Source organism: Bidens hawaiensis, unplaced genomic scaffold, assembly GCF_021521415.1.
Source record: "Bidens hawaiensis isolate Kalapana, Puna unplaced genomic scaffold, B.hawaiensis_p1.1 tig00016943_1, whole genome shotgun sequence".
Taxonomy (NCBI): Eukaryota; Viridiplantae; Streptophyta; class Magnoliopsida; order Asterales; family Asteraceae; genus Bidens; species Bidens hawaiensis.
In genome coordinates, this window is record NW_027492567.1 from 113,775 (window position 1) to 140,392 (window position 26,618).

Sequence of the window (26,618 nt, forward strand, 5' to 3'; positions counted from 1 at the left end):
CCTGAGATACTATTTAACTTTCACGACGAATTGCAAAATTAATGCAAATTTTTTTTTTGGTTCTCCGTTTTATGTATTCGGATACCCATGAGTAAAATAAAATCAAACAGGTCAAACAGGTTGAAGGTGTTTAATGCATACAACCTGTGAGATAGTCTTATTAAAAAGTTAAATTATTATTGTAATAATAATGATATAGCATTTTGTACTATAGCATATGGATTAGTTGTATACTATATGGACAAAAGAAGTGCTCATGGTCACATAACCAGCTTTTGTATTAATGTGTGTCATATGAATGTGTCATCAAAAACACCCAATTCTTCAAATCCCCAATTAGTGCCCTATCAAACTAACTACAAGAAAATCCATTTCGGTTACAAGATTCAAATTTAGAGAACAAATTTATCAACTTTCTGAAACTTTTTCATAGAAAAGTAAGGTGGCCTCTGCACGAAGAACATCTTCCTCTGAAACCCTATAAACTTGGCCATCTGAAACTCCAACCCAATAAACATGACACTCGTCATTTTCAGAATCATTCATTTTGCAAATTACTCGTCTATAAACCGTATAATGTCCACCTCCTGCATTTCCAAAATGCTCCACAACAGACGCAAGATTGTAGATATGATTCCGGTTTTGGGTCAACTTCCATGCCTCGTGTACCTAAAAATGACATAATTTTTCAAGAAACATGAGAATTAGATATATACAAGCAAGAAAAACCAGACCCGATTCAATGTGTACAAAAATTACCTTTTCGACCCTAACCCATTTGACCCGTCACCCAACCCAACCCAACCCATTTCAACTGATGTAATAGATACTCTTTTGACACCAACCCATTTGGCCCATTACCCAACCCAATCCGTTTCAATGTGTGCAAAAAGTACCCTTCTAACAGTAAACCCATTTGACTCGTTACCCAACCCGTTTAAGCGTGTGCAAAAGTTACTTTTTTGACACCATCTCATTTGACTCGTTATCCAACCCAACCCAACCCATTTCAACCTGTGCAAAAGATGCCCTTTTGACACCAACCCAACCCAAACCGTTTCAACGTGTACAAAAATTAACCTTGACAATATCCCATTGGACTCGTTACCCAACCGGCCCAACCCATTTCAACCTGCACAAATGATGCCATTTTGAACCTGACCCATTACCCAACCTGTGCAAAAGATTCCCATTTGACCTGTCACCCAATCCACCTAACCGATCTGTTTCTCCACTTCTAGTTTGATGGACATAGGTATAAACAACTAACTGACAAACCTTAATATCTTGATTTGCAACAGTGTGTTGTTCCTCTTGAATTTCTGTGTCACCACAAATTTGTGATAACGGTTGTTTGTTTACGTTATCCAATGTATACTTGTCAGTTTGTAATCTAAGAAAATCAGAATAACGAATCGGGTGCTGATTTTGTTGTACAAGTCCACCAATTGGCAACTTCTGCTCAGAATGTTTTATTTCAACTCCGCTGTTTTGGAATGGTGTCATGTCTAAATTCAGAGGAAAAGAGAGATGACCCTAAAATTATAAACATCGGTTATCAATAATGAATAAAAATAAAAATGCAACAGATGTGAGTAATCGAAAACTTGTAAAAGAAAAGTACCCGCAATTTGATTGATTCCCCAAAAACGCTAATCGAAGCACGTTGCAAGTTAAGGCACAAAATCTACAAGGGATGTAACACATGAAATTTATTAACAAGGCGAGTAATTACCAGTAAAGATTAATAAAAGAATACCGGTCGCCATTTGACACGTTACCTTTGGACTACATGCAATATGTAACTGTTTGAAAGTATGAGAATAACTGTTTGACCAAGGTAATGATCCAAGAGATGGTAGATTCTTGCAATCACATGTGTCTTGCTTGCTACAACTTTGAAGCTTTTCAATATCCGTCTGACAATTTGAGCATAAATAATTATAACCACCATGTTAGTATTATTCAACCTTCATAAAACTTGGATTTTGTGAAATAAGAACTTGAAATGCATAAAGGTTAACTCACCTCATTTTTATTTATCAAAGACAAATATTTCAGTGCGGTTGTATGCCAACAATGAGTACAAAAATAATTTTCAAGTCGTTCTGCAACAAAAAACCGCTTCAAGCAATCTTCTATCGAGCATCCGGGCATCTGATACAAACAAACAAAAGTACATATTAATTTTTCTCGTCATGCTTGCAGCATATATAGCAACAAAATCAAAGAAGATAAATACTAGTTTTACATACAACAGAACCACCACCATATGTAGGTGGTGAAAGATACAAGCAATTGAAGAACTGAAAATCCAAAGAAATCTGCAAAAACAAAGAAAAATTAAACATTTAGATTATCCACTTCTTGTATGGTGTAACGCATTGTTAAATACAGATATGACTGAAACAGAAAGAATAACAGAAGTACCATTCAACCTGAAACGAACAACTTTTGCAAGTTAATATGCTTCCAATAATCCCATTAAACGGTCCAAGAAATCTTTGAGTCCATCTTTCTAGCTCACTAAAAGTAACTCCTCTCTCTAGAGTAATTATGCGGTTACTCAAACCGGTTGCGACAGTTACAGAACTATGATTTGTTGCAAAATATTCAGAGCATTCTTCTCTTAGAGATGAAAACATGTGAGCTAACGCTTCTTCTGCATCCTGAACAAAAGTTAACATATCAAACAAAATAATAGTCAATTTGTCAACGAAGATGGCCAAACCTGTTGACTTGTCAAATTGAAGTTTGGTGTATAATGAGACATTGCAAGCATCACTTTTCGCGGGCTTAAAACTTTGTGTTCATGTTGAACAATGCATAGTTCTACAAAAAGATTACAGCCCGTTAGTCGATCGCGTAAAAGATACAATTTTTATTAAAAAATTCTATCAAATTAAATTCACATTTATTAATACCTTGCAACAGAGCATTCAAAGACACTGCAAGTGGCATATCCCCAACTTGTTCACCCTCTGATGAATCTTCAAACTCCTCTACCATCTTTTGGAGTGAATCCAAAAAACTCGAACAGCTTGCCAAAGCCTAACACATTTCCAATTCAAATTTATTAACATTATCATGATATTATAAACTTATCCAAAAAAAATTATAAAACTATCATGAAAGTATAAGTTATGAATATTGATAAGATGATGAAAAAAATTCCAATTTTAAATTTTGATAAAATTATTATAAAACGATAAAAACAATATATATTATGAAACTATTAAAAAATATATATCATGAAATTAATAAAATTATAAAATTCTTATGATGATGAACAAAATTCCAATGCAAATTTGATTAAATTATGAAAAAAAAAGAAAAAAATCAAGAAATTTTATATATCATGAAAAAATCATAAAAAATTATTTAAAAAATTATGAAATTAATAAAATTATAAACATGTTGAACAAAAAATCCCAATTCAAATTCGCTTAAATTATCATAAAATTAAAAAAAATCAAGAAATTTTAAAATTATCATGAAATTATTAAAAAAAATCATGAAATTAATAAAATTATAAAATTGTTATGCTGATGAATAGAAATCCAATGCAAATTTGATTAAATTATAAAAAAAAATTAAGAAATTTTAAATTATCATGAAAAAATCATACAAATTATTAAAAAAATCATGAAATGAATAAAATTATAATATGCTGATGAATAAAATTCCCAATTCAAATTCAATAAAATTCTCACATAACTACAAACAATAACAATAATAATAATAATAATAATAATAATAATACCTGCAAAACAACATTCAAGAAACAATTATTTCCAAGATTCTGCAACCCAGGAACCACCGGCAACTTTTCCGGCGAGGATTCATTCTCCGGCGACGCAGACCACGATAACAACAAACTATTAAAACCCCTTCTTCCTCTTCCATCTTTCAAAGCTAAAATCAAGCCAGCAACAGTGAAGATACTGCTTGCAATTGAGATTTGAAACCCAGATGAAGTGACCCAATGGGCGTTATGAGAGATGGATTTAAACCCATGTTTTAAGGAGTGAAATAGTGATTGAAGCTTCACGTCGCCGTGGGTTTTCATTTTGATTATTAGTGGGTGTGAATTTAGGGGTGTTTGGTTAGGAATTTGGATATAGTCATTGACGGTCAAAACTCTAAAGTAACAACACTACTTTAGTTGTTTGTTCCTTTGCGTCCAAGTTTTATTTGATTCCTTGAGGGGTTAAGTTTAGTAAACTACAAGTGGGGTTTTTACAATCCGGGTAAAGTAACAACACTAGTTTAGTTGTTTGTTCCTTTGTGTCCAAGTTTTATTTGATTCCTTGAGGGGTTAAGTTTAGTAAACTACAAGTGGGGTTTTTACAATCCGGGATCCGTTTAATGATATTCTAACGGCTCGAGACACAGTTTTATTGTAAATAATTGAGTCTCATCGGTTTACGTTTCGCGGGTTTTATCGAGTGACATGAGGTCGAAGACTCACTCAAAAATAAACCTATTACAACAAATTAGATAGCGGTAAGCGAGTGTCGAACACAAAGAGTTTGTGGAAAATGTGTTACTAAGTAGCCTTGTGATTTATCTATATTAATCTAAGTGCGGAAAATAAATTTAAAGATTTGGTTGTTTGGTTTTGATTAACAAAAAATAACTGAAACAAATAAACGAGTTTTAAAATAATATGAGAAACAATGCTCTCCCCCGATTTCAGGTTTTCAATATCGATAATGTTAACGTTTACTTTTGAGATGAACTACATAGACATAGTTCATGAAAGTGTGTTTGAAAGTGATAAAAGAGGACTAAGTACTTTGATTATAAAAATGCAAGGTTGTCACTCGATAATCAGTTTAATATAGTTAACCCTAATTCTCTTCTAATAAATCTCGATTGCCTATGGCACCAAGAACGGATAGTCAAGAACACGAATTTATACTATACTAACAATTACAAAACAAACTCACAATCACCATAGCAATACAATCAAATGATCAAATTACTATCCCACAAATAAGATAAATGATTCATAAATAGGCAATTGAAATCTTACAATTCGGGAGAGAACATAAAGAGTACTATCCACTCATAATTCGGTTCATCATCACATCAATTAATGTATGTAGATGAAACAAAAATACCAAATCAATGATTACAATCACCAAAGTAAAGTTCTTGCACTCCAAAATTCGTCCTTAGGGTGTCTCCAATGGAAGATATATGAAAAGACAGCCAAAAACCGAATAAAAATAGCATGCATTTGGGCAGTTACGGCCCGAACCGTGGGCCACGGTTCACACCGCGGGTCACGATGTTGTTGTGATAATTTGAACCGGTTCACACCGTGGGCCACGGTGACCTCCACAATGACCTCAGAGGCCACGGTACGGTGGCCTCTGTTCCTTTCTCTCATTTGGACCGTGGCTCACGGTATGGACCGTGGGCCACAGGTGAACTTCAGCCATAAACTCTCTTTTTTCACTTATTTTGATCTTCTTGACTTGTCGGTTCCTTTGGTTTCTTCGTTATACATCATAATAGCTCCGGAACCTCCTTTTGACTACAATTCACTGTAAACACAGTGGTTATCTAATTCCACAAGATAAACCGATTAAATGCATGATTATTAACGGTCTTAAATCACTTAAGGGTTGTCCAATGGACCACCCGTCACATTCCCACACTTAACGTTGCTTGCCCCCAAGCAACATCTCAACACAAACTTTTTATGTATTATTCTAATCAAGGTTAGCATGCTTTCGGTATAATAACCTGCATAACATGTCCATATACACTTGTGCATTGAGTAAGTGAAGATTGGTAAGAAAGTTGATATCTTTCGATAGAACTTGTGCAATCAATGCATTTCGAGACCTTAGCTTGGCATGAGTGCAAAAGTGATAGAGGTAATTAGGTTAAAGCCTCGTCTGGATGAGTGCGAGTGTGGGTTTTGGGAGTTGGGCCTCAACATTACATATATGAGCGTGGACAATGAGAGGGGCGGAGAGTTGGTTCCCTTAGAAAACAATTTTGGACTTGTGTTGTTTATTCAATCAACCCCGATGTAAAATTGCGAGATGATCCGGCTTAATAGGTTTCTTTGTATTTGTAATTGTTTTAGTTTCATCAATAGAAAGTATTATGTTTATTATGCTTCAAAAAAAAAGTGTTAAAGTTGCAATGTTAAAGTATTATGAGTTTAAAAAAAAAGAAAGAAAAGAAAAAGGAAAAAAATAAAAGTCAAAGAAAAGCTCAAAAAGAGTCAATGTTTTAGTCAGTATTAGCTGTAAATAAAAGTCAGTGAGTTTGTTTAGTTGTTAGTCGGTTGAATAAATTGGTCATTGTTTATTTAGTTGTTTTGTAATAAGCCGGATCAGATCGTTTGAGCTACTTTAAAAATTACCTTCCATACCCTTACACTTAGCCCCGTTACAACCCGTTTTAAACCCTCTTGATTTGCATTTATATCAAAACATTTATATGGGTGGAGATATGACTTGCTCCCAAGCTTATTACATTGTGTTCATACTTGGTATTGAGGCAAGAGAGATACTAGCATATTTTTTGTTGGTTCAGATATCAAACCGAGAGGAGAGATATTATATTATGAGGGGTATGACCATGTGTGCCTTAACCGGAAACAAAGTACTCTCGTTTGGGCGGTCTCATAGTTTAAATGTATCATTAAATTGTATGGTGGGTTATCAACCTTGACAGTGTCAGTTTTTGGAATTGGGTATGACCTTATACCTTACTAGTATTAATCGTGTTAATTGATGAATCATCGACCGAGGTGTATGTATTGCATGAGAGTTTGCTTGAGGGCAAGCAAAATATAAGTGTGGGGATATGATGAGTGCACTTTATGTACACATTAATTTGTATCAACTAATTGTTAAATTCATCGCTAATATTGTAATATATATGATATTAAGTGGTTTTCTATAGTTCATAGGTTATTATGAAAACAAACTAAAATAATTAAATTAGTCACGATAACATCACTTTACGAAATCTAGTAATTTTAATTAAATCGTCATAAGAATTGCAACAAACCTTTGTGTGTTCACCATTTTATAGGGAATTCGTGAGTGGATATTATAAAGTAAATGACATGTGGTGACATCTGTCACAACTCAACATGAAGACATGAATTAATATGTCGTGTTGCAATATAAATAATAATTTGACGTGCAGTTATGTGGGCCGTATTCGTTGGTAGTAAAATTATACCGAAGACTTATGAGTTAGATACATGGGCAGGCCCAAGTAGGAGGAGGTTAACAAGTTTATTGCGTGAAGGAAATAAAAGGGAAAAAAGAGGAAGAAAAGGATTGGAGACGGCATTAGGTCTTGCACAAGGGACGTAAAGGAGCAGCTCTTGGCTGCTATGCACGCAAATCTAGAAGGGAAATTCATGATGAGGCAAGACTAATCTCATTGTAACTTTCTCCGGATGAATGGTTCGCTTAGGTTAAGCATTAAACTTTATTTTATTTATGTATTGGATTTGTTTATGTGATGACAAACATTTAACAAATTGAAGTATTAGTTAATTAAACAGTTTCTTGGTGTTTTGAGTTCTTTCTTTACAACCACGTTCGGTTTATGACAAAACCTAGAAGTGGGTTGGGTGACTAAAGGGGGTTGACTTGATATTAGTAGACTGGGTAATTGAATTGTATAAACTTGATGACAAAAGCCTATCTCAATATCTACTTTAACTAATTTCCAACACCATGTCCATGTGGTGTCCAATTGATCAAACGAGTTTAGTGTGAAACCTAGAACCTGAACCCGGAGGAGGTTGCATTTTCCTTAAATTGTTTTTAAAATCACTCTTTCAAATTTTGCTTGACATCGCTTGTCCACTTAGTTATAATTTTATATTAAAATAATCAAACAAATTTGTAATACTAACCACATGCTCCCCGTGGATACGATACCCTACTTACTCTAACTATTTAGTTTAATTGGGTTTTTGAATGACTAAAACGACAGTCATCATTGTTCTTTCAACTTGGCCATTGGATTGTGGGTATGCAACTGAGCTGAACACTTGGGTAATTCTGAATTCCTTGCACCATGTGCTAAAAGGCTTCTCAGCAAACTGTTTCCCATTATTCGTGACCAACACTTCTGGCAGCCCATAGCGACAAATGATGCTTTCACATACAAAGTCGATGACTTGTTTGCCCGCTATTTTTGCAAGTGGCTTGACTTCAGGCCACTTGGTGAAGTAGTCAACGGCTACTAACAAAAATTTTACCCCACCATTGGCTGGTGGGAATGGACCAACGATATGCATTCCCCACTTGTGGAATGGCCAAGCCTAGGAGAAAGGAACTAGATTGTGTTTAAGGTTTTTGGGAACCGGTGCATGAATTTGACAAGCTTCACATTTCTTACGTTGTTCTGTTGCATCTCAGTGCATTGTGGGCCAGAAGTATCCGAGGTTCATCAATTTTGCAACCACCGTTCTTGGCCCAAAATGAGCTCCACATATCCCCTCGTGAACCTCTTTGATCAGATATTGACTTTGTTCAGGGCCCACACATCTTAGTAGTGGTGCAAGGTAAGCTTTTTTATAAAGGGTTTCTCCTTGCAACACATACTGTCGGAACTTGATTCGAACCCTTTCAGCCTCTGTCTGATCCAGAGGTAACTCACCATTTTTGATGAACTTTTCTATGGGAGTCATCCAATTGGGACCTTCTTCAGTGATTACATTTTGAACCTCCAATTCTTGAATTGAAGGAGTTTTCAATACTTCTACCAATACTTTCTTGGTGAGGTATGCAAATGTGAGGGATGCCAGTTTGCTCAGGGCATCGGTTCTTTTGTTTTGTGATCTTGGGACTTGTTTGATAGTGCATTCTTGAACGTGTTCATCAATTCCTTTGCCTTATCACGATACTTCTTCATGTTGGGCTCTTTTGCTACGTAGCTATCATTGACTTGATTTAAACAAGCAACGAGTCTGTGAAGACTTGTAGCTTTTGGATCTTCATCTCTTTGGCAATTTTCAGACCAGCGATCAATGCTTCATATTCAGCTTCGTTGTTGGTGGTCTGAAATTCAAGTCCGAGAGCATATGTGAATTCTAACCCTTTGGGGTTGATTAAAACGAGCCCAGCTCCTGACCTTTCAATGCTGGAAGCTCCATCGGTAAAAAGCTTCCAGGCTTCAGGGTCAGAAGGTTCAGTGGCAGTTTTATGTATTTCAGGAATGACTTGCTTCGGGATTTCTACAATGAAATCCGCCAAGACTTGGGCTTTGACAGCTTTTCTTGGGACATAGGTGATGTTATGTTCACCTAGCTCCACAGCCCATTTGGCCAATCAGCCTGGTTTTTCTGGTTTTTCAAGCACACTCTTGATGGTTTGGTCAGTGACCACTTGTATAGGGTGTGCTTGAAAGTACCTTCGAAGCCTTCTAGCAGTTTGAATTAAGGCTAGAGTAAGTTTTTCCAAAGGAGGATATTTGATCTCTGCCAGTTTTAAGGTTTTACTAAAGAAATAAACGGGTACCTGAACTTTGTTTCGTTCGATGGTTAGAACCGCGCTTAATGCTTCTTCAGCTACTGAGAGATAGACATAGATCAGTTCTCCCGTTTCGGGGGCTGCAATAGCTGGAAGTGAAGCCAAGTGTTGCTTCATTTGATTGAAGGCTTCTTCCGCTTCTTCCGTCCACCTGAAATCTTTTTTATTGGTGCAACCCTTTAGTGTTTTGAAGAAGGGTAGGGATTTCTCAGCGAGCTTGGAGGTAAAACGCTTCAAGGCTGCAAGCCTTCCGTTCAGACTCTCCCATTCTCTTATGCTTTGCGGAGATTTAGTTTCAAGAGCAGCCCTGACTTTGTTGGGATTGGCTTTTATGCTTTGTTTCCCTATAATGTGTCCCAAAAACTTGCCTTCTTTGAACCCGAATGAACATTTTCCGGGATTGAGTTTCATGTTTATCTTCCTCAGGTTTTGGAAGGTTTCTTGTACACCATCGAGCATTTGATGCTCGGTCTTGCTCTTGATTACCAGATCACCAACATAAGCTTCCATGTTTTTGCCAATTTGTCTGGCAAATGCTTTGTCAATCAAACGTTGATAGGTTGTTCTGGCATTTCGTAGACCAAAAGGCATCTTTTGATAACAAAAAATACCCTTGTCCATGTGGAATGCGGTTTTTTTCTTCGTCTTCTGTAACACCCCGACCGATGGCGGATTATACATCGGGGCGCCACGTATTGTTTCATTACTCGTGACACTATTTGGGTGTCAATATTTATTAAATACATTTACCGCGCACGCGCAACACAATTTCACGCAGTAACATAAAATTAATCATATCATAACTCAAAATATTCAAATAACATAAACTTGTCTTGTTACATTTTAAACTAGGTTCAAAAGAAAAGAAAACATCCTATGTGTCCTCAAGCTTCCAGAAACAGCTACAGCAAACCTGAACATGTGTTAAAATAAAACGTCAACACTTGCGTGTCGGTGAGAAATCAAGTTTAATACATATAAATAGATAACAATATCTGCGCGCATCATGTGTATAACTGGTGTTCAACAAGGGTGTAATCAGATTGTGATCAAGCCTAATAGATCATAGCTCATAGTTCAACCCGTGCTCCCAATTGAGCACAAAAACAAGAAAACTGTGCAAGTGTAAACAAAAGAGAAATCATAAACGATAGTTCTCCCGTGTTCATCTAATGGATCCATGAAAACTGCGGAATAGGCCGACAAGACGGTTAATGATCCACACATACAAATAAACAGCCAAGTCTACGTCCATAACACATGGGGTTTTGCGCGACAAAAGTTTATAAACAAGTTTAAGACTCAAGTTTGTACGAACACATGAACATCCCAAAACATTAAAAATAAAAAGGGATTAGGTACGAGATTACTCACCTGTAAACGGTGCGTTGAAAGATAATGCAAGAACCAACTTTTAAACAAGCGAAAGTTAACCTATAAATAAGAGGTTATTGGTTTAACGATTGGTTTTAATGTCTTGAATATATGCAGTAAGTATCGATTTTTTTGTTAGTTAAACAAATTAAAACAAACTATATATTTATATTTACCGAGATTCTGGGCAGAACAGAAGAGAAGACGGAGGCAAAGAGAGGAGTGAGGATCTTCGGCAGAGAGCAAAGGGAGAGAGATTTTGGGAAGTGTTTAAGTGTAGTGTGTGAAGTGTTAAAAGAAAAATAGTTTTATTTATAGGAAAACCCTAGGGAACACAATCCCTTGAAAAGGGGAAAAGATCAAATCAAATCAAGCAAAAGATATCTAAAAAGCACAAGAAAACAAAAGCAAAAGATATCAACAGATACGCCGGCAGCTGCATGGGATGGGGAAAAGCTGACAGGTTACAGGTCAAAGCATGGGAGGCGTCAGATAAAACACTATTCAAGACATGCAAAAGAAGATTTCAAAAGATTATGTCAGTCACTTTTTTCTGTCAACCAATAGGATTGGTGCGCATGCTGCGCCGAAAGTGGCTTTTCGGACAGATGTCGGAACTGACATACAGCTCAAACAAAAGATAAGATATCAAAAGATACAGGCTGACCTAAACAGAAGAAAAGACTTAAGGTCTAGCGCGAGAAGATTCGAGCGCACGCGCGAGGACGAAGGCAGACAGAACAAGCCTTAGCGCGTCGCGGGAAGAACTTAAATCCTTAGCGCGTCGCGAGAAGAACTACAATTCTTAGCGCGCTGCGAGAAGAACTACCATTCTTAGCGCGCTGCGAGAAGAACTACAATTCTTAGCGCGCTGCGAGAAGAACTACAATTCTTAGCGCGCTGCGAGAAGAGTTCGTCTCGCGTATCGCAGGAACAGCCGGTCTTCACGCAGGCTTCCTTGTAAGGAGTCTGGTGCGTGGAGCTGCGCAGACATCCTTAGGCGGGAAGAACCAAAGGACAAGCAAAGAGTTGAGAAAAAGGGGTTTCAGGCTCAAGGGTTAAGCAGAGGGGCGGGACGGCGACAAGAGAGAGAAAGAGGCGGGACGGCGGAAAGGAAATTATTATTATTAGTAAGTAATATAAAAATATATATATATATAAATTTATTAATGTTAAATTTACAAAGATTAATAACCAAATTTTAAATCATAAAAAGAATCGGATTCGAAAACGGGTACCTGGGTCGGGTCGGATTTGGGCAGATGTCACATCTTCCACTTTCATGAGAATTTGATGATAACCCTTGTAAGCGTCGAGAAAACACTTGAAGGGATGGCCGGTTAAAGAGTCAACCTTGAGGCCTATCTCGGGTATAGCAATCTTTCGGGCATGCTTTGTTCAAGTTTTTGAAGTCGATGCACATCCTCCAAGACTTGTCGGGCTTTCGAAACATGACTGGGTTAGCGACCCAAGATTGATATTTGACCTCACGAAAGATCCCAGCTAAGACAAGCTTTTCAACCTCTTGGCATGCTGCCAAGCTTCGTTCAGGAGCTAGGCTCCGTTTCTTTTGGACAACAGGCTTGACATCGGGGGGTATTTTTAGCTCATGCTCTGCAATGCTTCGAGGGATGCCCGTCATGTCTTCCGGGCACCAAGCAAAGACATCGCTATAGTGTATCAACAATTTTTTAAGGTGTGAGAGAGTTTCTTTGGAAAGGCTCATGTTTACCCGTACCTTTTGTTCAGGATACTTAGGGTTTATGATCAAGCCTTGTTCGTCGTCTTCATTTTTTGAACTTTCCCCTTCGACCGTGTAAACCTCTTGGGTAGGTTGAAGGGTTGCAATTCCCCTCTCGGTGGGAAACTTTACGGCACCTTGACCAATCGAGACAGCCATGTTGAACGCACATTGTCCTAGCCTTCCTATGATTACATCATAGTTGGAAGGTATGTTGATAACCACAAAAATGAGTTGTTTGTTTTTCTTCATCTTGACTTCACTAAAACATACATCAAGGGTTAGTTGGCCCAAAGGCTTTAAGGGTATATCAACGATACCATTTATAGATGACCCGGAGGGTTGAAGCCTTGAACGTTCTTCCTTACTTAGTTGGTTGAAGAATCTTTCAAACATGATCTCTGTGGTCGCCCCTGTGTCAATTTAGGTTTTGTTTGTTTTGATTGTTCCCACGTTCGCTTCTACTATCAAAGGGTTTGAGAGTAAGTCACCTTGAGGTGGTAGGGAGCAGACGCATTGAAGCTCCCAGGCCTCCAAGTGTTGTCGTTTGTGGGGAACACCTTTGTCTATATTCACCATATTCACTTCTTTGCTTTTTCTTTCGGCCAACTTGTCCTTGACCCCCTTTACAAAATGGGTCAATTCTCCGGACATAACAGCTTCCTCAATTCTTCTCTTGAGTTGAAAGCAATCGTTTGTGTGGTGACCTTTTTCTTTGTGGAACTCACTGAACTGGGTGAAGCTTTCATTTTTCTTGCTTTTGGGCAAGGGTCGAGGAGGTCAGAAGTTGTGTTTCACTTCTTTGGTGGCAAGGATTTCCTGAGGGGTTTTGGTTAGAGCTGTGAAGTTCACAGTCTTTTCCCTGCTTGGAAGGTTCCGACCTTCAGGCCTTCGTTGATCTGAGCTTCTTAGATGTCTATCATAGGGACTGAAGTTCCCTCTCTTTCGGTTGGGGCTGTTGCCTCGCCAACTAGGAGCTCTTTTTCTTTGTTCTTTCGAATCAACGGCCTCTTCGCCTCGGATATGAGCCTGAGCTCGTTCGAGAGCTTCTTCAAGGGTTTTAGGTAGGCACTTGTTAAAGTCCCATGTGAGGTATTTGGAGGTGATGGCGTTCATGAAGCTTGCCACCCTCATTTTTTCGTCGGCCCCCGCATATGTCAACCCTTCCTTCTTATATCTTTCGATGAATTCTCGAAGGTTTTCATCATCGTTTTGTTTTATCTGAAAAATTACCGTGGCATCCTTGATGTACCTCTTTTGTTGTGAAAAGTTGGCCAAGAATCCTTTGCTCAGATCATCGAAGCTTCGAACGCTTTGGGCAGGAAGGTCGTTGAACCATATCCTAGCTGATCCGACAAGTGTTTGCATGAACATTAAACAACATTCAGCGTGGGACCACTTTTCAATTCTGGCAGCACCGGTAAAGACCTGGAGGTGGCCTTTGGGGTCCTCGGTCCCATCATATGTTTTTATATGGGATGGCATCTTGATTTTTTTTTGAGAGTCATAATCGGCGATTTGTTGAGAGAAACGTGATAGGTTACCGGGCTTGTAAGGCTTTGCAATGTCTTCTTCTACCCTTGTAGCAAAATTATGACTCGTTGCTCCTTGGTGGGTACTCAGCGCTTGGTTGATAAGCTGGGTCCAAGGGAAGTGTGCCATCATTTGAGCCATCATCTAAGGCATGAGGATAAAGCCTTGAAGGCTTTCAGAAGTTGCTGCTATTTGGTTTGTTCCCATGGGGGTGCTCGTTGCTGCACTCCGAGCCAAGGGCAAGACCGCCATGGCCCGTTCCCATGTGGCAAAATTTGACGTGAGGTCGAAGACTCACTCAAAAATAAACCGATTATAACTAATTAGATAGCGATAAGCGGGTGTCGAACACAAGGAGTTTGTGGAAAATGTGTTACTAAGTAGCTTTATAATTAAACTATATTAAACTAAGTGCGAAAAGTAAATTCGGTTGTTTGATTTGAATAACAAAAAGAACTAAAGCAATTAAACGAGTTTTAATCAATACGAGACAATATGTCTTCACTCGGTTTCAGGTTTCCATGAATGTTACAGTTAATGTTTAACTGAGATGAACAATAGATAAAGTTCGTGTTTATGTAAACGAATGCGATAAATGAAGATCAAGTACTTGGATTAAACAACGCAAGGTGATCACTCAAAAACCAATTAGTTTATCTAACCCTTAATCCCTCCCGATTAATCTCGATTACTTAAAGAACCAAGAACTGACTGTTTAGAACACAAAATCGATAAACTAATAATCTATCAATCAATACATAAACACCATAATAATGAAATCAATAAGATCAAATATTATCTCAGAAATTGTCTAAACATTCAACCAAACAAACATAATAAACCTTACAATCCGAGGGAAAACACAAAGGAAATTAGCCGAGCATGATTCGGTTCGTTATCTCTTCGATTATAGTTTGCATATGAATCAAAATAGAGTTTCTAATGATTACCACACTCAAAATTAAGCTATGGCACCTCCAAATCGCCTTAGGTCGTCCTTAGATGAAAAGTAATGATCAGAATGTCAAAAGCCAACCCTAAAACGAGTTTATACGGCTGTTACAAGTTTTAGCGTCAGTCCCACCGTAAGCTACGGTGGCCACCGTAGCTTATTGTGGCTTCCAAAAACCCTACATTTAGCATTCAATCAATTCTCCTCGCATACGCTTGCACAATCATCAAATCTCCACCTATGTAAATGCTTTTGACATGAATGCAAATCAAGATATCTTAAAACGGGTTGTAATGAGGCCAAGTGTAAGGGTATGGAAGGGAATATTGAAAGTAGCTCAAACGATCCGATCCGACTTATTATAAATAAACTAAATAAACAATAAAATAAACAAGTATAAACATCACTAACTTCTCTTTTTCTTTTCTTTTTTGTTTTTCTCTTTTTTTTTTCTTTTTCTTTTTTTTTCTTTTCCCTCAATACATAATACTTTGAACATTGTATACATAAACATTGCAATTCTAATACAAACCCTTTTTTTTCTTTTTTTTGAACTAATATAATACTTGAACATTACATACTAGCATGATAAACATAATGCTTCACATCTCTAACTGATAAATACTAAAACAATTACATAGAAACCTATTAAGTCGGATCGTTTCGTAATATAACACCGGGGTTGATTAAATAAAAGAATAGGCCCAATAAGGTTTTCTAAAGGAACCAACCCCCCGCCCCTCACATAACCATCCTCATATGTATAATGTATGAGGCCCCAACCCCCCAAAACCCATACTCTCGCTCATCCAGACAAGGCTTAACCTAAGTGCCTCTATCACTTTTGCACTCATGCCACGCTAAGATCTCGAAATGCACTAATTGTACAGGTTCTATCGGAGAATATTAACCTTCTCACAAAGCCTTACTTTCTCAATTTTCAAGTGTAAACGAACGTGTTATGCAAGCTATTACACCGAAAGCATGCTAACCTTGATTAGAAAACTACATAATTTTCTTTTAAAAACAACTAGGCACATGTTATTTAGGGAATTGTGACCATGAAAAGGGACCAAAACCTTACCCCGTCATCTTACCACTTTCCGGTTTCTTTAAACACATTTTTTAAAATTTTCTATTTTTCTGATTTTTTTTAATTTTTTTTATATTTTTTTTTGAAAATTTTGAAAAAGGAAATTCCAATTCCCCCATCCCCACACTTGGGATACATTGTCCCCAATATATGGTTTTGAGAAAATTAAAACAAAAACACTACTAAGTAAAACTCCACTTCCTTCCATGAAAAACCCGGGTTGTTCCCAACACAGTGTCGAAGAGAAATCCATAAGAATTTCCCCACACTTGGTTTTTACTAAGATGGTAGCTTAAATTACCACTAATAACAAACAAACTAGAAATTATAATGCAAAATAAAAATTAAAATATACAAAATGTACAATTACCACATTTTTGAAACTTTTATAACATTCAAGGTGGGTGACTGGCCCACTCCCGTGCAGTTTTCTCGTTATAAGCACGCTCCTTTTCAAGAAATTGTTGCCAGTCTTCCAGCAAACCAGGGTCAGGCCCGAACATCCTCATCCTCCACCATGGATCATTTAGGTTAGGTGGATGTCTCATTTTCGTCTTTTTTGGTCGGCTACCTTTTTTTGCCGCCTTCTCACTCTGTTGATGTTCAACTTCTTTCTTCTCAACTAACCTGTCAATCACAAAACACTCCAATTTCGTGTGATCCTTGCTCAAGGATACACACTTGTTAACAAAATCCGCCTTTAGGCTTTCATTGTCAATAAAAGAGTTAGTATTATTTTCAAATAATAATAATGGTTTATCATGATTCCCACACTTTATTCCTAGTGTCCCCTTGGCACAATCAATCACTGCAAGTGAAGTGGCAAGGAAGGGTCTACCCAATATGACTGTGGGTTGCGTGTTAGATACATTTTTAGCATAATCAAGTACTAAAAAGTCAACTGGGTAACAAAAATCCTCCACATGTACCATCACATTATTTAGCATGCCTCGGGGAAGTGTATGAGTTTGATCCGCTAAAACCACGGTGGTGTTTACATTTTGTAGCGGACCAAACTCATACTGATCGTATAAACTACCGCGCATGATACTAACACAAGCTCCAAGATCTAGCAGTGCCCGATTAGTTTTAAATTCACCAATTTGGATTGATAAAAGGGGCACACCTGGGTCTTGAAGTTTACTCGGGATAATATTATTATCAACCCTCTCATCCCTTATTTTGGTTAATTTGTCATTTAAACATTTATCACAAGAACAATTTTCACAAGAAGATTTTTCATTCGGTTGTAATTCAGAGTTATTTTGAAAAATTGTTTCATAATTACCCACATTTTCAATCTCATCGCTAATATCTTCCACCACCCTCTCAACAAACTGTGGTGTTGGATCACTTTGAACACTAGAAATTTCAAAATTAGGTAAAAGACTTACTGCATTGATATGCACGTTGTTCCCCTTATTTAAACTCGAGCTGTTTTTCTTCAAATTTGCCATATCGGTTGCAAGTTGACCCATTTGAGTGGTCAATGATTGGATGGCTTTGTCTCAGACTTCATCCTTTTGCATTCGAGCTTCATCGAGTTGATTTCTCTGTTGTATGTCCTGTTGCATCATCTTCAATATGTCCATGATTTCATTTCCACTTGATGAACTTTGACCCATTGACCCACTTTGACCACCAACCCCTTGACCTTGAAACCCTTGATTGTTCCCGTCATGAAAATTACCTTGATTATTATATTGTTGGCGAGGAACATAGTTTCTTTGAAAATTCGGGTTAGATTGAGTGGCCGGGTTTCCATATCGAAAATTCGGGTGATTTCTCAACCCGAGGTGGTAGGTGTTGGAATTCATGTTGTAATTCCTACCACCTCCCCCTTGAAGTGCATTCACCTCTTCCACCGGTGCTTGACCTACCGTACATACCTCCGTAGCATGACCCAACTCGTTACAGTTTGTACAAACATCAATTACCTGATTAGTGGTCTGTACATTTCCTTCTTCCACGGCTTGCACTTGCGGTCTACCAATCGCCGGTCTTGCTCTTCTTCCGGTTTGGGCTTTTCTCTTTGAGGTAACCGCCATTTGTTCCAAATACGCCCAATCATCTTGTTCATAATTGGTACCAAATGTACCATTAGTGATCGACCGCAAATCCCGTTCATCCTCCATACTCAAACCCTCATTAAACGCATTTAACAATTCCCAAAGCGCAATACCATGATGAGGACAATTTTTTATCATCATGTTGAACCTCTCGAATGCTTCATGAAACATTTCCCCCGATTGTTGTTGAAAGGTTCTCAAACTTCTTCTCGCATCATTGGTCTTTTGGGCCGTGTAAATTTCTTCTAAAAATCTTTGTTGCATTTCGGCCCAAGTATAAACAGACGCGGAAGGCAAAGTGTAAAACCATCTCTTTGCCTTGTCTTCCAATGAGAACTGAAATAGAACCAACTTCACATCATCCGATGTAAAACCTTGACCCCCAATTGTGTTGCAAATGGAGTCATATACCTCCAAGTGGAAGTAAGGTTCCTCTGTTGCTAGACCTTTATACTTCGGAAGACTTTGAAGGGAATTGGTTCTTACTTCAAATGTCCTCCCTTGATTATTGAAAGGGATAACCACCGGAGACGGATTATTAGTAATTATGGGTCGGAAATGGGCTTCAATCCCCCTTACCATCTTTCTTGCATGCCTTCTTGGTACACCCATGGGTACCCTTGGTTGACCCATTTGCCTATAAACGGGCATTGGCTGCGCATATTGTTGTTGAAACTGTGGTTGGAGCATTTATGGTTGGAATTGTTGTTCTTGAGGTTGCCCTTGTGGTTGGTGAACAATTGGTGGCGGTTGAACTTGTTGATTAACAACAACCGGTGGTTATTGTTGAGCTTGTTGTATAACTGGCGGTTGTTGAACTGGTGGTTGAGCTTGTTGCCATTGACCATAACCAATAGTTCCCGGATTTACCATTTATCCTCCATCACCTCCCATGTAGTGATCTTCCACTTTATACCCCTCAAATTCACTGTCAAACCCATTTCCGTATCCGTCACCTTATGATCTTGAATGTTGCATAAACGGTTGGGGTTGATATTGGTAGCTTGATTGTGATGGTTGAAAGGTTGGTGGTTGATATTGTTGAGATGATGACGCACCAAATGTAGGAAAAAGGTTGGTAATAGGTGGCAATGTGGATGATGTTGCATAGATGAATTGGGCAGCTATGGGTTCGGTTGTGGGTGGTGGTTGGAGTTCACTTGATGCTGTAGATATATTAGTAGTGATTGGTGGAGGTGGATTTGGTGGAGGTGTAGTCGGGATTGTTTGACCCGAAGTGGGAAGTGGTGAATCCATGTTGTTTGATGCGGTTGGAGAACCAAGAAGCTTATTCTCCCTAAGTAAGACTCGGTTTCTTCGAAGTGTTCTGTCAATCTCGGGATCAATTACTAAAGGTGATTACCTGTTAGAGCCTCTAGTATGCATACACCTGTAGGTACCTGCACACTAACACAACCAGCGTAAACCCGAAAATAACACAAAAACTACTAAAGCTAACACATGTTGCGCACTACTCCCCGGCAACGGCGCCAAAATTTGACGTGAGGTCGAAGACTCACTCAAAAATAAACCGATTATAACTAATTAGATAGCGATAAGCTGGTGTCGAACACAAGGAGTTTGTGGAAAATGTGTTACTAAGTAGCTTTATAATTAAACTATATTAAACTAAGTGCGAAAAGTAAATTCGGTTGTTTGATTTGAATAACAAAAAGAACTAAAGCAATTAAACGAGTTTTAATCAATATGAGACAATATATTTTCCCTCGGTTTCAGGTTTCCATGAATGTTACAGTTAATGTTTAACTGAGATGAACAATAGATAAAGTTCGTGTTTATGTAAACGAATGCGATAAATGAAGATCAAGTACTTGGATTAAACAACGCAAGGTGATCACTCAAAAACCAATTAGTTTATCTAACCCTTAATCCCTCCCGATTAATCTCGATTACTTAAAGAACCAAGAACTGACGGTTTAGAACACAAAATCGATAAACTAATAATCTATCAATCAATACATAAACACCATAATAATGAAATCAATAAGATCAAATATTATCTCAGAAATTGTCTAAACATTCAACCAAACAAACATAATAAACCTTACAATCCGAGGGAAAACACAAAGGAAATTAGCCGAGCATGATTCGGTTCGTTATCTCTTCGATTATAGTTTGCGTATGAATCAAAATAGAGTTTCTAATGATTACCACACTCAAAATTAAGCTATGGCACCTCCAAATCGCCCTTAGGTCGTCCTTAGATGAAAAGTAATGATCAGAATGTCAAAAGCCAACCCTAAAACGAGTTTATACGGCTGTTACAAGTTTCAGCGTCAGTCCCACCGTAAGCTACGGTGGCCACGGTGGCTTCCAAAAACCCTACAGTGGCTTAAAACTGCCTTACGATGACCATTTTCATCAGGTCCCACCGTAGCTTACGGTGGCTAACGTAAGCTACGGTGGCTTTTAACAAAGCCACTTTGTTTTCGTCATAACTTTCTCGTTTCAACTCTGTTTTCTTCACCGTTTTCGCCCACGTTATCGTAATTGCATCCTCTATCTTCTCCTACCTGCAATTATATGAGTAACCATAGTCAACTAATTCCACAAAATAAACCAATTCAAAACATGATTATTAACGACTTTAAATCACTTAAGGGTTGTCCCATGGACCACCGGTCACATTCCCACACTTAAACGTTGCTTGCCCCCAAGCAACATCTCAACACAAACTCATAATTACATCCTCTTTATTAACCACAGGTTATTGACCTGTGGTTAATAGTATACTTTTTGAGCATATCCTCTTTTTACGGCTGATAGACAAGTGAACAGTGATGTGATGCGTTACTGTTCATGCTTTTTACTGTTCATGTGCTTGTATTGGCGGTAAACGAACCTTTTAACCATTTAACCTTTTTAGCGTTAATGTGTGAAAGTCATTTTACCAGACTTTGGACTACCCCCGTCATCAATCACTTTCTAATTGTTGGAGCCGACATATTAGAACTGACATTCGATTGATCTATCTAACACTCTTCCGTTTTTGAATTAACCACATCTAAACACGTATACACTTAAAAGGTCGGCCATTGATCTATTCCGTTAGGCTTCATATCTATTATGTCAGGCATCATATATATTCTCTCAAACTCCATATCTATTGACGAGCGCAACAGAATAATATTACATACGGAAGGGATGCTCAACAGAATATATATAAAGGTCAAACAGAATAGATATGAAGCCCAGCGAAATAGATCCATGACCGATCGTTTAAACGTACGTGCTTATATGTGACTGGTTCAAAAACAAGAGTGTGTCAGATAGACCTTTCGAATATGAGTTGTAATTTGTTGATCCGATAATTCAGAAAGTAGTCATTTTTTAAAATTTTGTTGTTCCAAAATTGCCCCCCTAAATTAAAACCACGAAACCCTAATTCCCAAAAGCCGTCTATATAATAAGACCACGACTGCTTACCACACCTCGTATCCTTCTCATCCTCCAAACCCTAATCACCAAAAAAAACAATTCGCAAGCAAGCAGCTTTCTTTCTTTATATTTTATTTTTACATTGTATATTGTCAATTGGTACATTTATAATATAATCGATGATGATATCTTTGAAGGCTTGTTTCTCATTCACATTCGCAGTGGCTGCCTGATTGAGCTTTCGCCTTCGCCAGGCTTGAGAGCTTATGCTGCCTTTATTCCTACCTTCCTTGGATGTCTGAAGTTCAATTATTCTTAATATTAATTCATATGATTTTATAATATGAAATTTAGGTGGTGGGTATCTCAGTGATGATTTCACAGATGACGAGTCTGATGAATCCATTCTATTCTATTAATCATGAAGACCAATCGAGGCATTTGTCTGAGAGATACCCACCTCTTGTTTTTCTTCTTTATTATTTGCTTCTACCTTTAATTTGTATATGGACCCTTTAATCTTCAATCTATGTCTTTGCTCTGCATTTAATGTTTACAGGATTTACATGCTTGCTGCCTTTGAGAGCTGCTAAAGGTGAAGGCTGTTGAAAGAAAATCCTGAGTTGTAGATTGACTTGCAAATTTGCTTGAATAAGTAGATTGCCTTGTACTTGGTTTTATTGTATTTAGTTGAAGATGTTTGGGAGTTTTTTTATTTTCGGTAATGTATGACAATTTTACTATTGTAAGGCTGTTTTTTTTGTGAAGCGTTTGTCTACACTATTTGAAGTGGACACAAGCTTGGTTATTATTACTAGCGCTAGTGGCTTGTTACATTTTGAGAAGAGTTGTTTAAAACGTTTATGCACACTATTTAAAATGGACACGATTTTAGTTGTTACCAGCAATAAAAGGTGTTACTTTTGTTCGAGAGTTGTTTGAAACGTTTTTCGATGATATTTGATGTGAACACGAATTTGGTTATTACTAGCACCAGTGTTTCCGGTCTATCCTTCATTCTCATCTTGAATCAATTACAATTTAAATTAATGTGCTAATTGTGATAAGTAGAGTATTATGTATATAAATATCATGCACAATTAGCACATTAATCTTTTTGTATATTTTTCCCTTTTCTCTTGTTCAATTAGTTAATATTTGTTTATATTTTTATCATTACGGTTTTTTTTTCTTTTACTCTAATCAATTCAATAAATATTAAATAATGTATTTTTATTAGTAAAGTTATTCAACAAATATTTAAATAAGGTTTTTAATAACACTACATTTTCTCTTTACTCTAAAACAAGGTTTTTCCAACATTACGAAATAACACTACATTTTCTCTGTTCCTATAATTTACAAACTCCCTCACATAATTATAAAGAATCAGATGACTAAATCCCGGCTGAACAGCTGAACCTGTCTGGACATAAAAACATTTTGATTGATATTTGAATACAAATGCGTCGTGATTTGCCTTATGCTTTTACTAAGTATGGACTCTGTGTCGTTCATGTTTTCATTTGGCGGTTGTCTTGGCCTTTTTGCTGGCTTTTTTCTGATGTTCATTGTTGTTTCATTGCTAGTTTTGTGAAATGAAAGTTCTCTTTGCCATTCAAAAAGCTAAAATTTATTGGGTTGGTAGGATCGCTTTCCCATTGTTCCATTTCAGTCTTCACCGCCCTTGGCTTGCCCTACCTCCAAGGCTCCAATGCCACCTTGTAATCCTTGCCAACACCATTAAAACGACTTGTTTTTACCCAAACCAAATTGATTTTTTTTCGGTGATGTGTTTTAATCCAAACTAATTTTGCTTGAAACCCAAATTGACTCGGAACTCATTTTGGCTGATGACCCAAACCCACCCGGCCTATCCGGTTGTCACTTCTAAGGCCTAGAAGTTGGCAAATATATATTTTTCCCTTCGACCTTCATTTCTACCATTTTCTTCAAAAGTGTGCCAAATCATTTTACTGCTTGACACGGTGTTAAGAAGCAATCCTCATATTTGTTTTCTTTCTTAAAGAAACATGGATTCTTTTGAAAACATTATTATTTATTTGTTTAATCATACTTTTCAAAATTACCATGTTATATAACCTATAGCTTTTAAAAATATTCATACAACTTTTTATAGCTTTTAAGAATATTCATATAACTTTCCTAGTGTAGGAATCTATGTCATAATCTATGGCTTTTCAAAATGTTCATGTAACTTTACTTTCCTAGTGTAGGAAGTCTATGAACAAATAGTAAATTTTCATGGCCACTAAAACCTACATACAATTAGTAAATGGCTTTTCACTAATAAAATATTGATCACATATTCACTTCTTACTAATCAAAATAGTGCGCACCTACACTGACGTTCTAAATTTGATAAGGATCATTACTCACAAATGCGTTAATAAAATTTTCAATAAACACTCCTCTCTTATGTGGCTCAAATCTACAATCTAAATCTCATAGTGTTAAAAAGAACATGCGTACAAACATTATTTTTATCTTTGCTTATCCATCTTGCTTAATATTAGACGATAGCTATATATACCATGATTCAAGAGTGTAATAGTTACTAAGATATGACTTCAAAAAATTTTGGAGGTTTAAATTGTGTAAGAGTTAAACTCATACGGGAGAAGATTAGTTAAATAGCATGAGAAGACAACTTGAAAAGTGCAAGCATTTTTCTCATTTCTCAACCAAACTGAGAACTAGTACCTTAGAAAACATCTCCATGGACCATTTCTTTTGGAAGTATGTATATTCAAACATTTTCAGCATTCTTATTATTTTTTACGATGGTGATGTCAAATGGTGAGTTTTATACAAATGTGTGTATGTTGAGATTTGTAGACATTAATACTTTACCGGAATCTTTCTTATTGAAGATTCTCCCATTTTATATTTCTATATGTTGTAATTTGGATGTTATCTTTTACAAATGATTACAACATACTTGATTAATTGTATGAACAGTTCCAATTTACAAACCTCTTTTGATTTATTAAACTAGTTTTGGTGGTCATATCAACTTGATCAGATCCTCATCAACCCAAACTGAAGTGTAACCCGTCTTTTAACATTGTGATATTTCATAACTGGGAAATATAATCACTCACATAGATCTATACATTGATTTTATGATCAGAAAAACCTATGAATTTTTTACTTCAGTTATTCCTTTTACAAAATTAATTAAGTGGCCTCCCTGACAAACCTTACAAACAATCTCTCTTCATACATGTTTAAATGGATTCTATGCCAATATTGGGGATGCTTTTATACAAGCAAATGCAGATTTCTAAGATACGCAACTTATGTTTGAGTATCTCATAAAAAATATATTTTATATCCATTAGTTATCATGTCTATTAACACAAATATGCGACAAAAACAGGTCGCTTAGCGGCTTAAGCGTAAACCTTTTTCAGTTAATTCTACCAACGGAGAGATGTATTCCAATGATAAGCGAGTGAAAAATTAATACTTCTTGCCAGGTCACGTATCACATGTTAAGAATATAGTGTTTGCCACGCAACTAGATACAAATAGTAATTCAATAAGTATCTCATGGCTATAAGTTTTTTACATTTATTCATGTATCCGAAGTATGCATTACCGAGGATAGCCTTATACAAAACTAGATTTTTTCTTGAACAACTATACAAAACTAGATACATATCGTAAAATCACATCTCATTAAGCATAATTTATATCGGATATGGCCACAAGAAAGATTTCCAAAACTTTTTTTCATATATTTATATCTCCCAATGTTTAGCATGCAGAATGAAGCGTTGATCATCATCCACCTCGTTATGCATGTATATATTAGATCTTTTACGTAGTTTTCCCTTCGAAATCATTTTGAAGCATTGCTATAGGCTGTCAAGAATTCAGATGAACACGTCATGGGTTGGTGCATTCTCACTTGAATACTGATTGAGAAGTTGTTTACTTTGTGCGTATTTTTTTTAATTGAAGTGAGTTAAACACAAATAAATTTTCATAGTCATGCATATGTTACATTATCAGTCCAACCTTAACCTTGCCCCAAAACCCTAAACAACAATGGTCATTTTCTACATCTTCATGTGATCATTGAGGTTATTAGCTTTTGGTGACGGTTCTAATGGTTACCAAATTCTTTTTTACAAATAGCCAACATCTATATCAAAAGATTATTCACTCGCGTCCTAACCAAGTTTTTTTAAGCCTGCCAAGGGACCCGTTTGGAGGCCCAAAGTCCTAAGATGACTTCACAGGTCCGGACCTGGTGGGTCCCTCAGGAGTAAATACGGTCACTATATAATCCAAAGAAGGCAACTAAGGCTTGCATCCGAACTAAGTAGAAAAAAATGAAGAGCATTTAATGCTCTAACCAACCTTTCCGTAATAGGAAGACCTGGCTCTAAAAGGAGACGGCGAAGTTTCCATCAACGCCATCACGAAAGAGGAAAACCATTATTCACAAAGGAATCATAGGAGGACCCCTGGGCAAAGGAATCCGCCAAGGGAATGATCCTTGAGACGCAATCATGGTTCCCTACGTGCGATGATGGGTAACGCCTCTTAGGTCAGCCTTATTCGGTATAAAACCCCCTTGGATAACCTTAATGGCACATTCAATACTCGACAACCTACCAAATTCTCCTCGTTTACAACCACATTTACTACATTCAATTCCTTTCCAAACACAATGATTCCTACTCTCACGCCAAATGTTGGTCACATGACGAGGCTAACGATGTTGGTTTTGTAGGAGTCCTGTAAAGACTTGGCAACTTGAGAAATTCAAGATCAAGTGAGACGACAGGTTAAATTTGGCTTCTACAAAGGCAATGCCTATAACTATTGATCACACCAGGAGTTAATTAGAGCATAACATCCGTTTAATTCTATCTACATTACATAACGCAAAAGT

The 26,618-nt window shown here is 37.1% G+C and overlaps 1 protein-coding gene, 1 non-coding gene and 1 pseudogene across 3 annotated transcripts; 2 read left to right on the forward strand and 1 right to left on the reverse strand.

Annotated features, from left to right (window-relative positions):
* Nucleotides 1-257: 257 nt before the first annotated feature.
* On the reverse strand, nt 258-4,186 carry LOC143552550 (ubiquitin carboxyl-terminal hydrolase 27-like). 2 transcript variants are annotated; one of them, XM_077042736.1, is made up of 10 exons: nt 3,764-4,184; nt 2,925-3,051; nt 2,732-2,832; nt 2,439-2,669; nt 2,256-2,324; nt 2,029-2,157; nt 1,782-1,919; nt 1,625-1,687; nt 1,279-1,536; nt 258-669 (listed from the first exon to the last, which is right to left on the reverse strand). In XM_077042736.1, the coding sequence occupies exons 1-10, from the start codon at nt 4,067-4,069 to the stop codon at nt 409-411; spliced, it is 1,683 nt and encodes a 560-aa protein (XP_076898851.1). In that variant the 5' UTR covers nt 4,070-4,184; the 3' UTR covers nt 258-408. The 2 variants fall into 2 exon arrangements, with proteins under 2 accessions (XP_076898851.1, XP_076898852.1); XM_077042737.1 differs by lacking the exon at nt 2,256-2,324 and having other exon boundaries at nt 3,764-4,186.
* Nucleotides 4,187-21,862: 17,676 nt separating this feature from the next.
* Nucleotides 21,863-21,994, forward strand: LOC143552561 (small nucleolar RNA SNORD14; annotated as a pseudogene).
* Nucleotides 21,995-22,052: 58 nt separating this feature from the next.
* Nucleotides 22,053-22,142, forward strand: LOC143552558 (small nucleolar RNA SNOR75). The gene has a single exon (XR_013138676.1). It is a non-coding gene; the product is annotated as a small nucleolar RNA SNOR75 (small nucleolar RNA).
* Nucleotides 22,143-26,618: the final 4,476 nt, after the last annotated feature.

Bases quoted from the DNA above. Each gene is read 5' to 3' on its own strand.
- LOC143552550 (XM_077042736.1), bottom strand. From the start codon at position 4,069: ATGAAAACCCACGGCGACGTGAAGCTTCAATCACTATTTCACTCCTTA. The intron at 2,833-2,924 runs GTATTAATAAAT...ATCTTTTTGTAG, and splicing joins TTTGAATGCTCTGTTGCAAG to AACTATGCATTGTTCAACAT. The intron at 1,537-1,624 runs GTACTTTTCTTT...TTATAATTTTAG, and splicing joins GGGAATCAATCAAATTGCGG to GGTCATCTCTCTTTTCCTCT.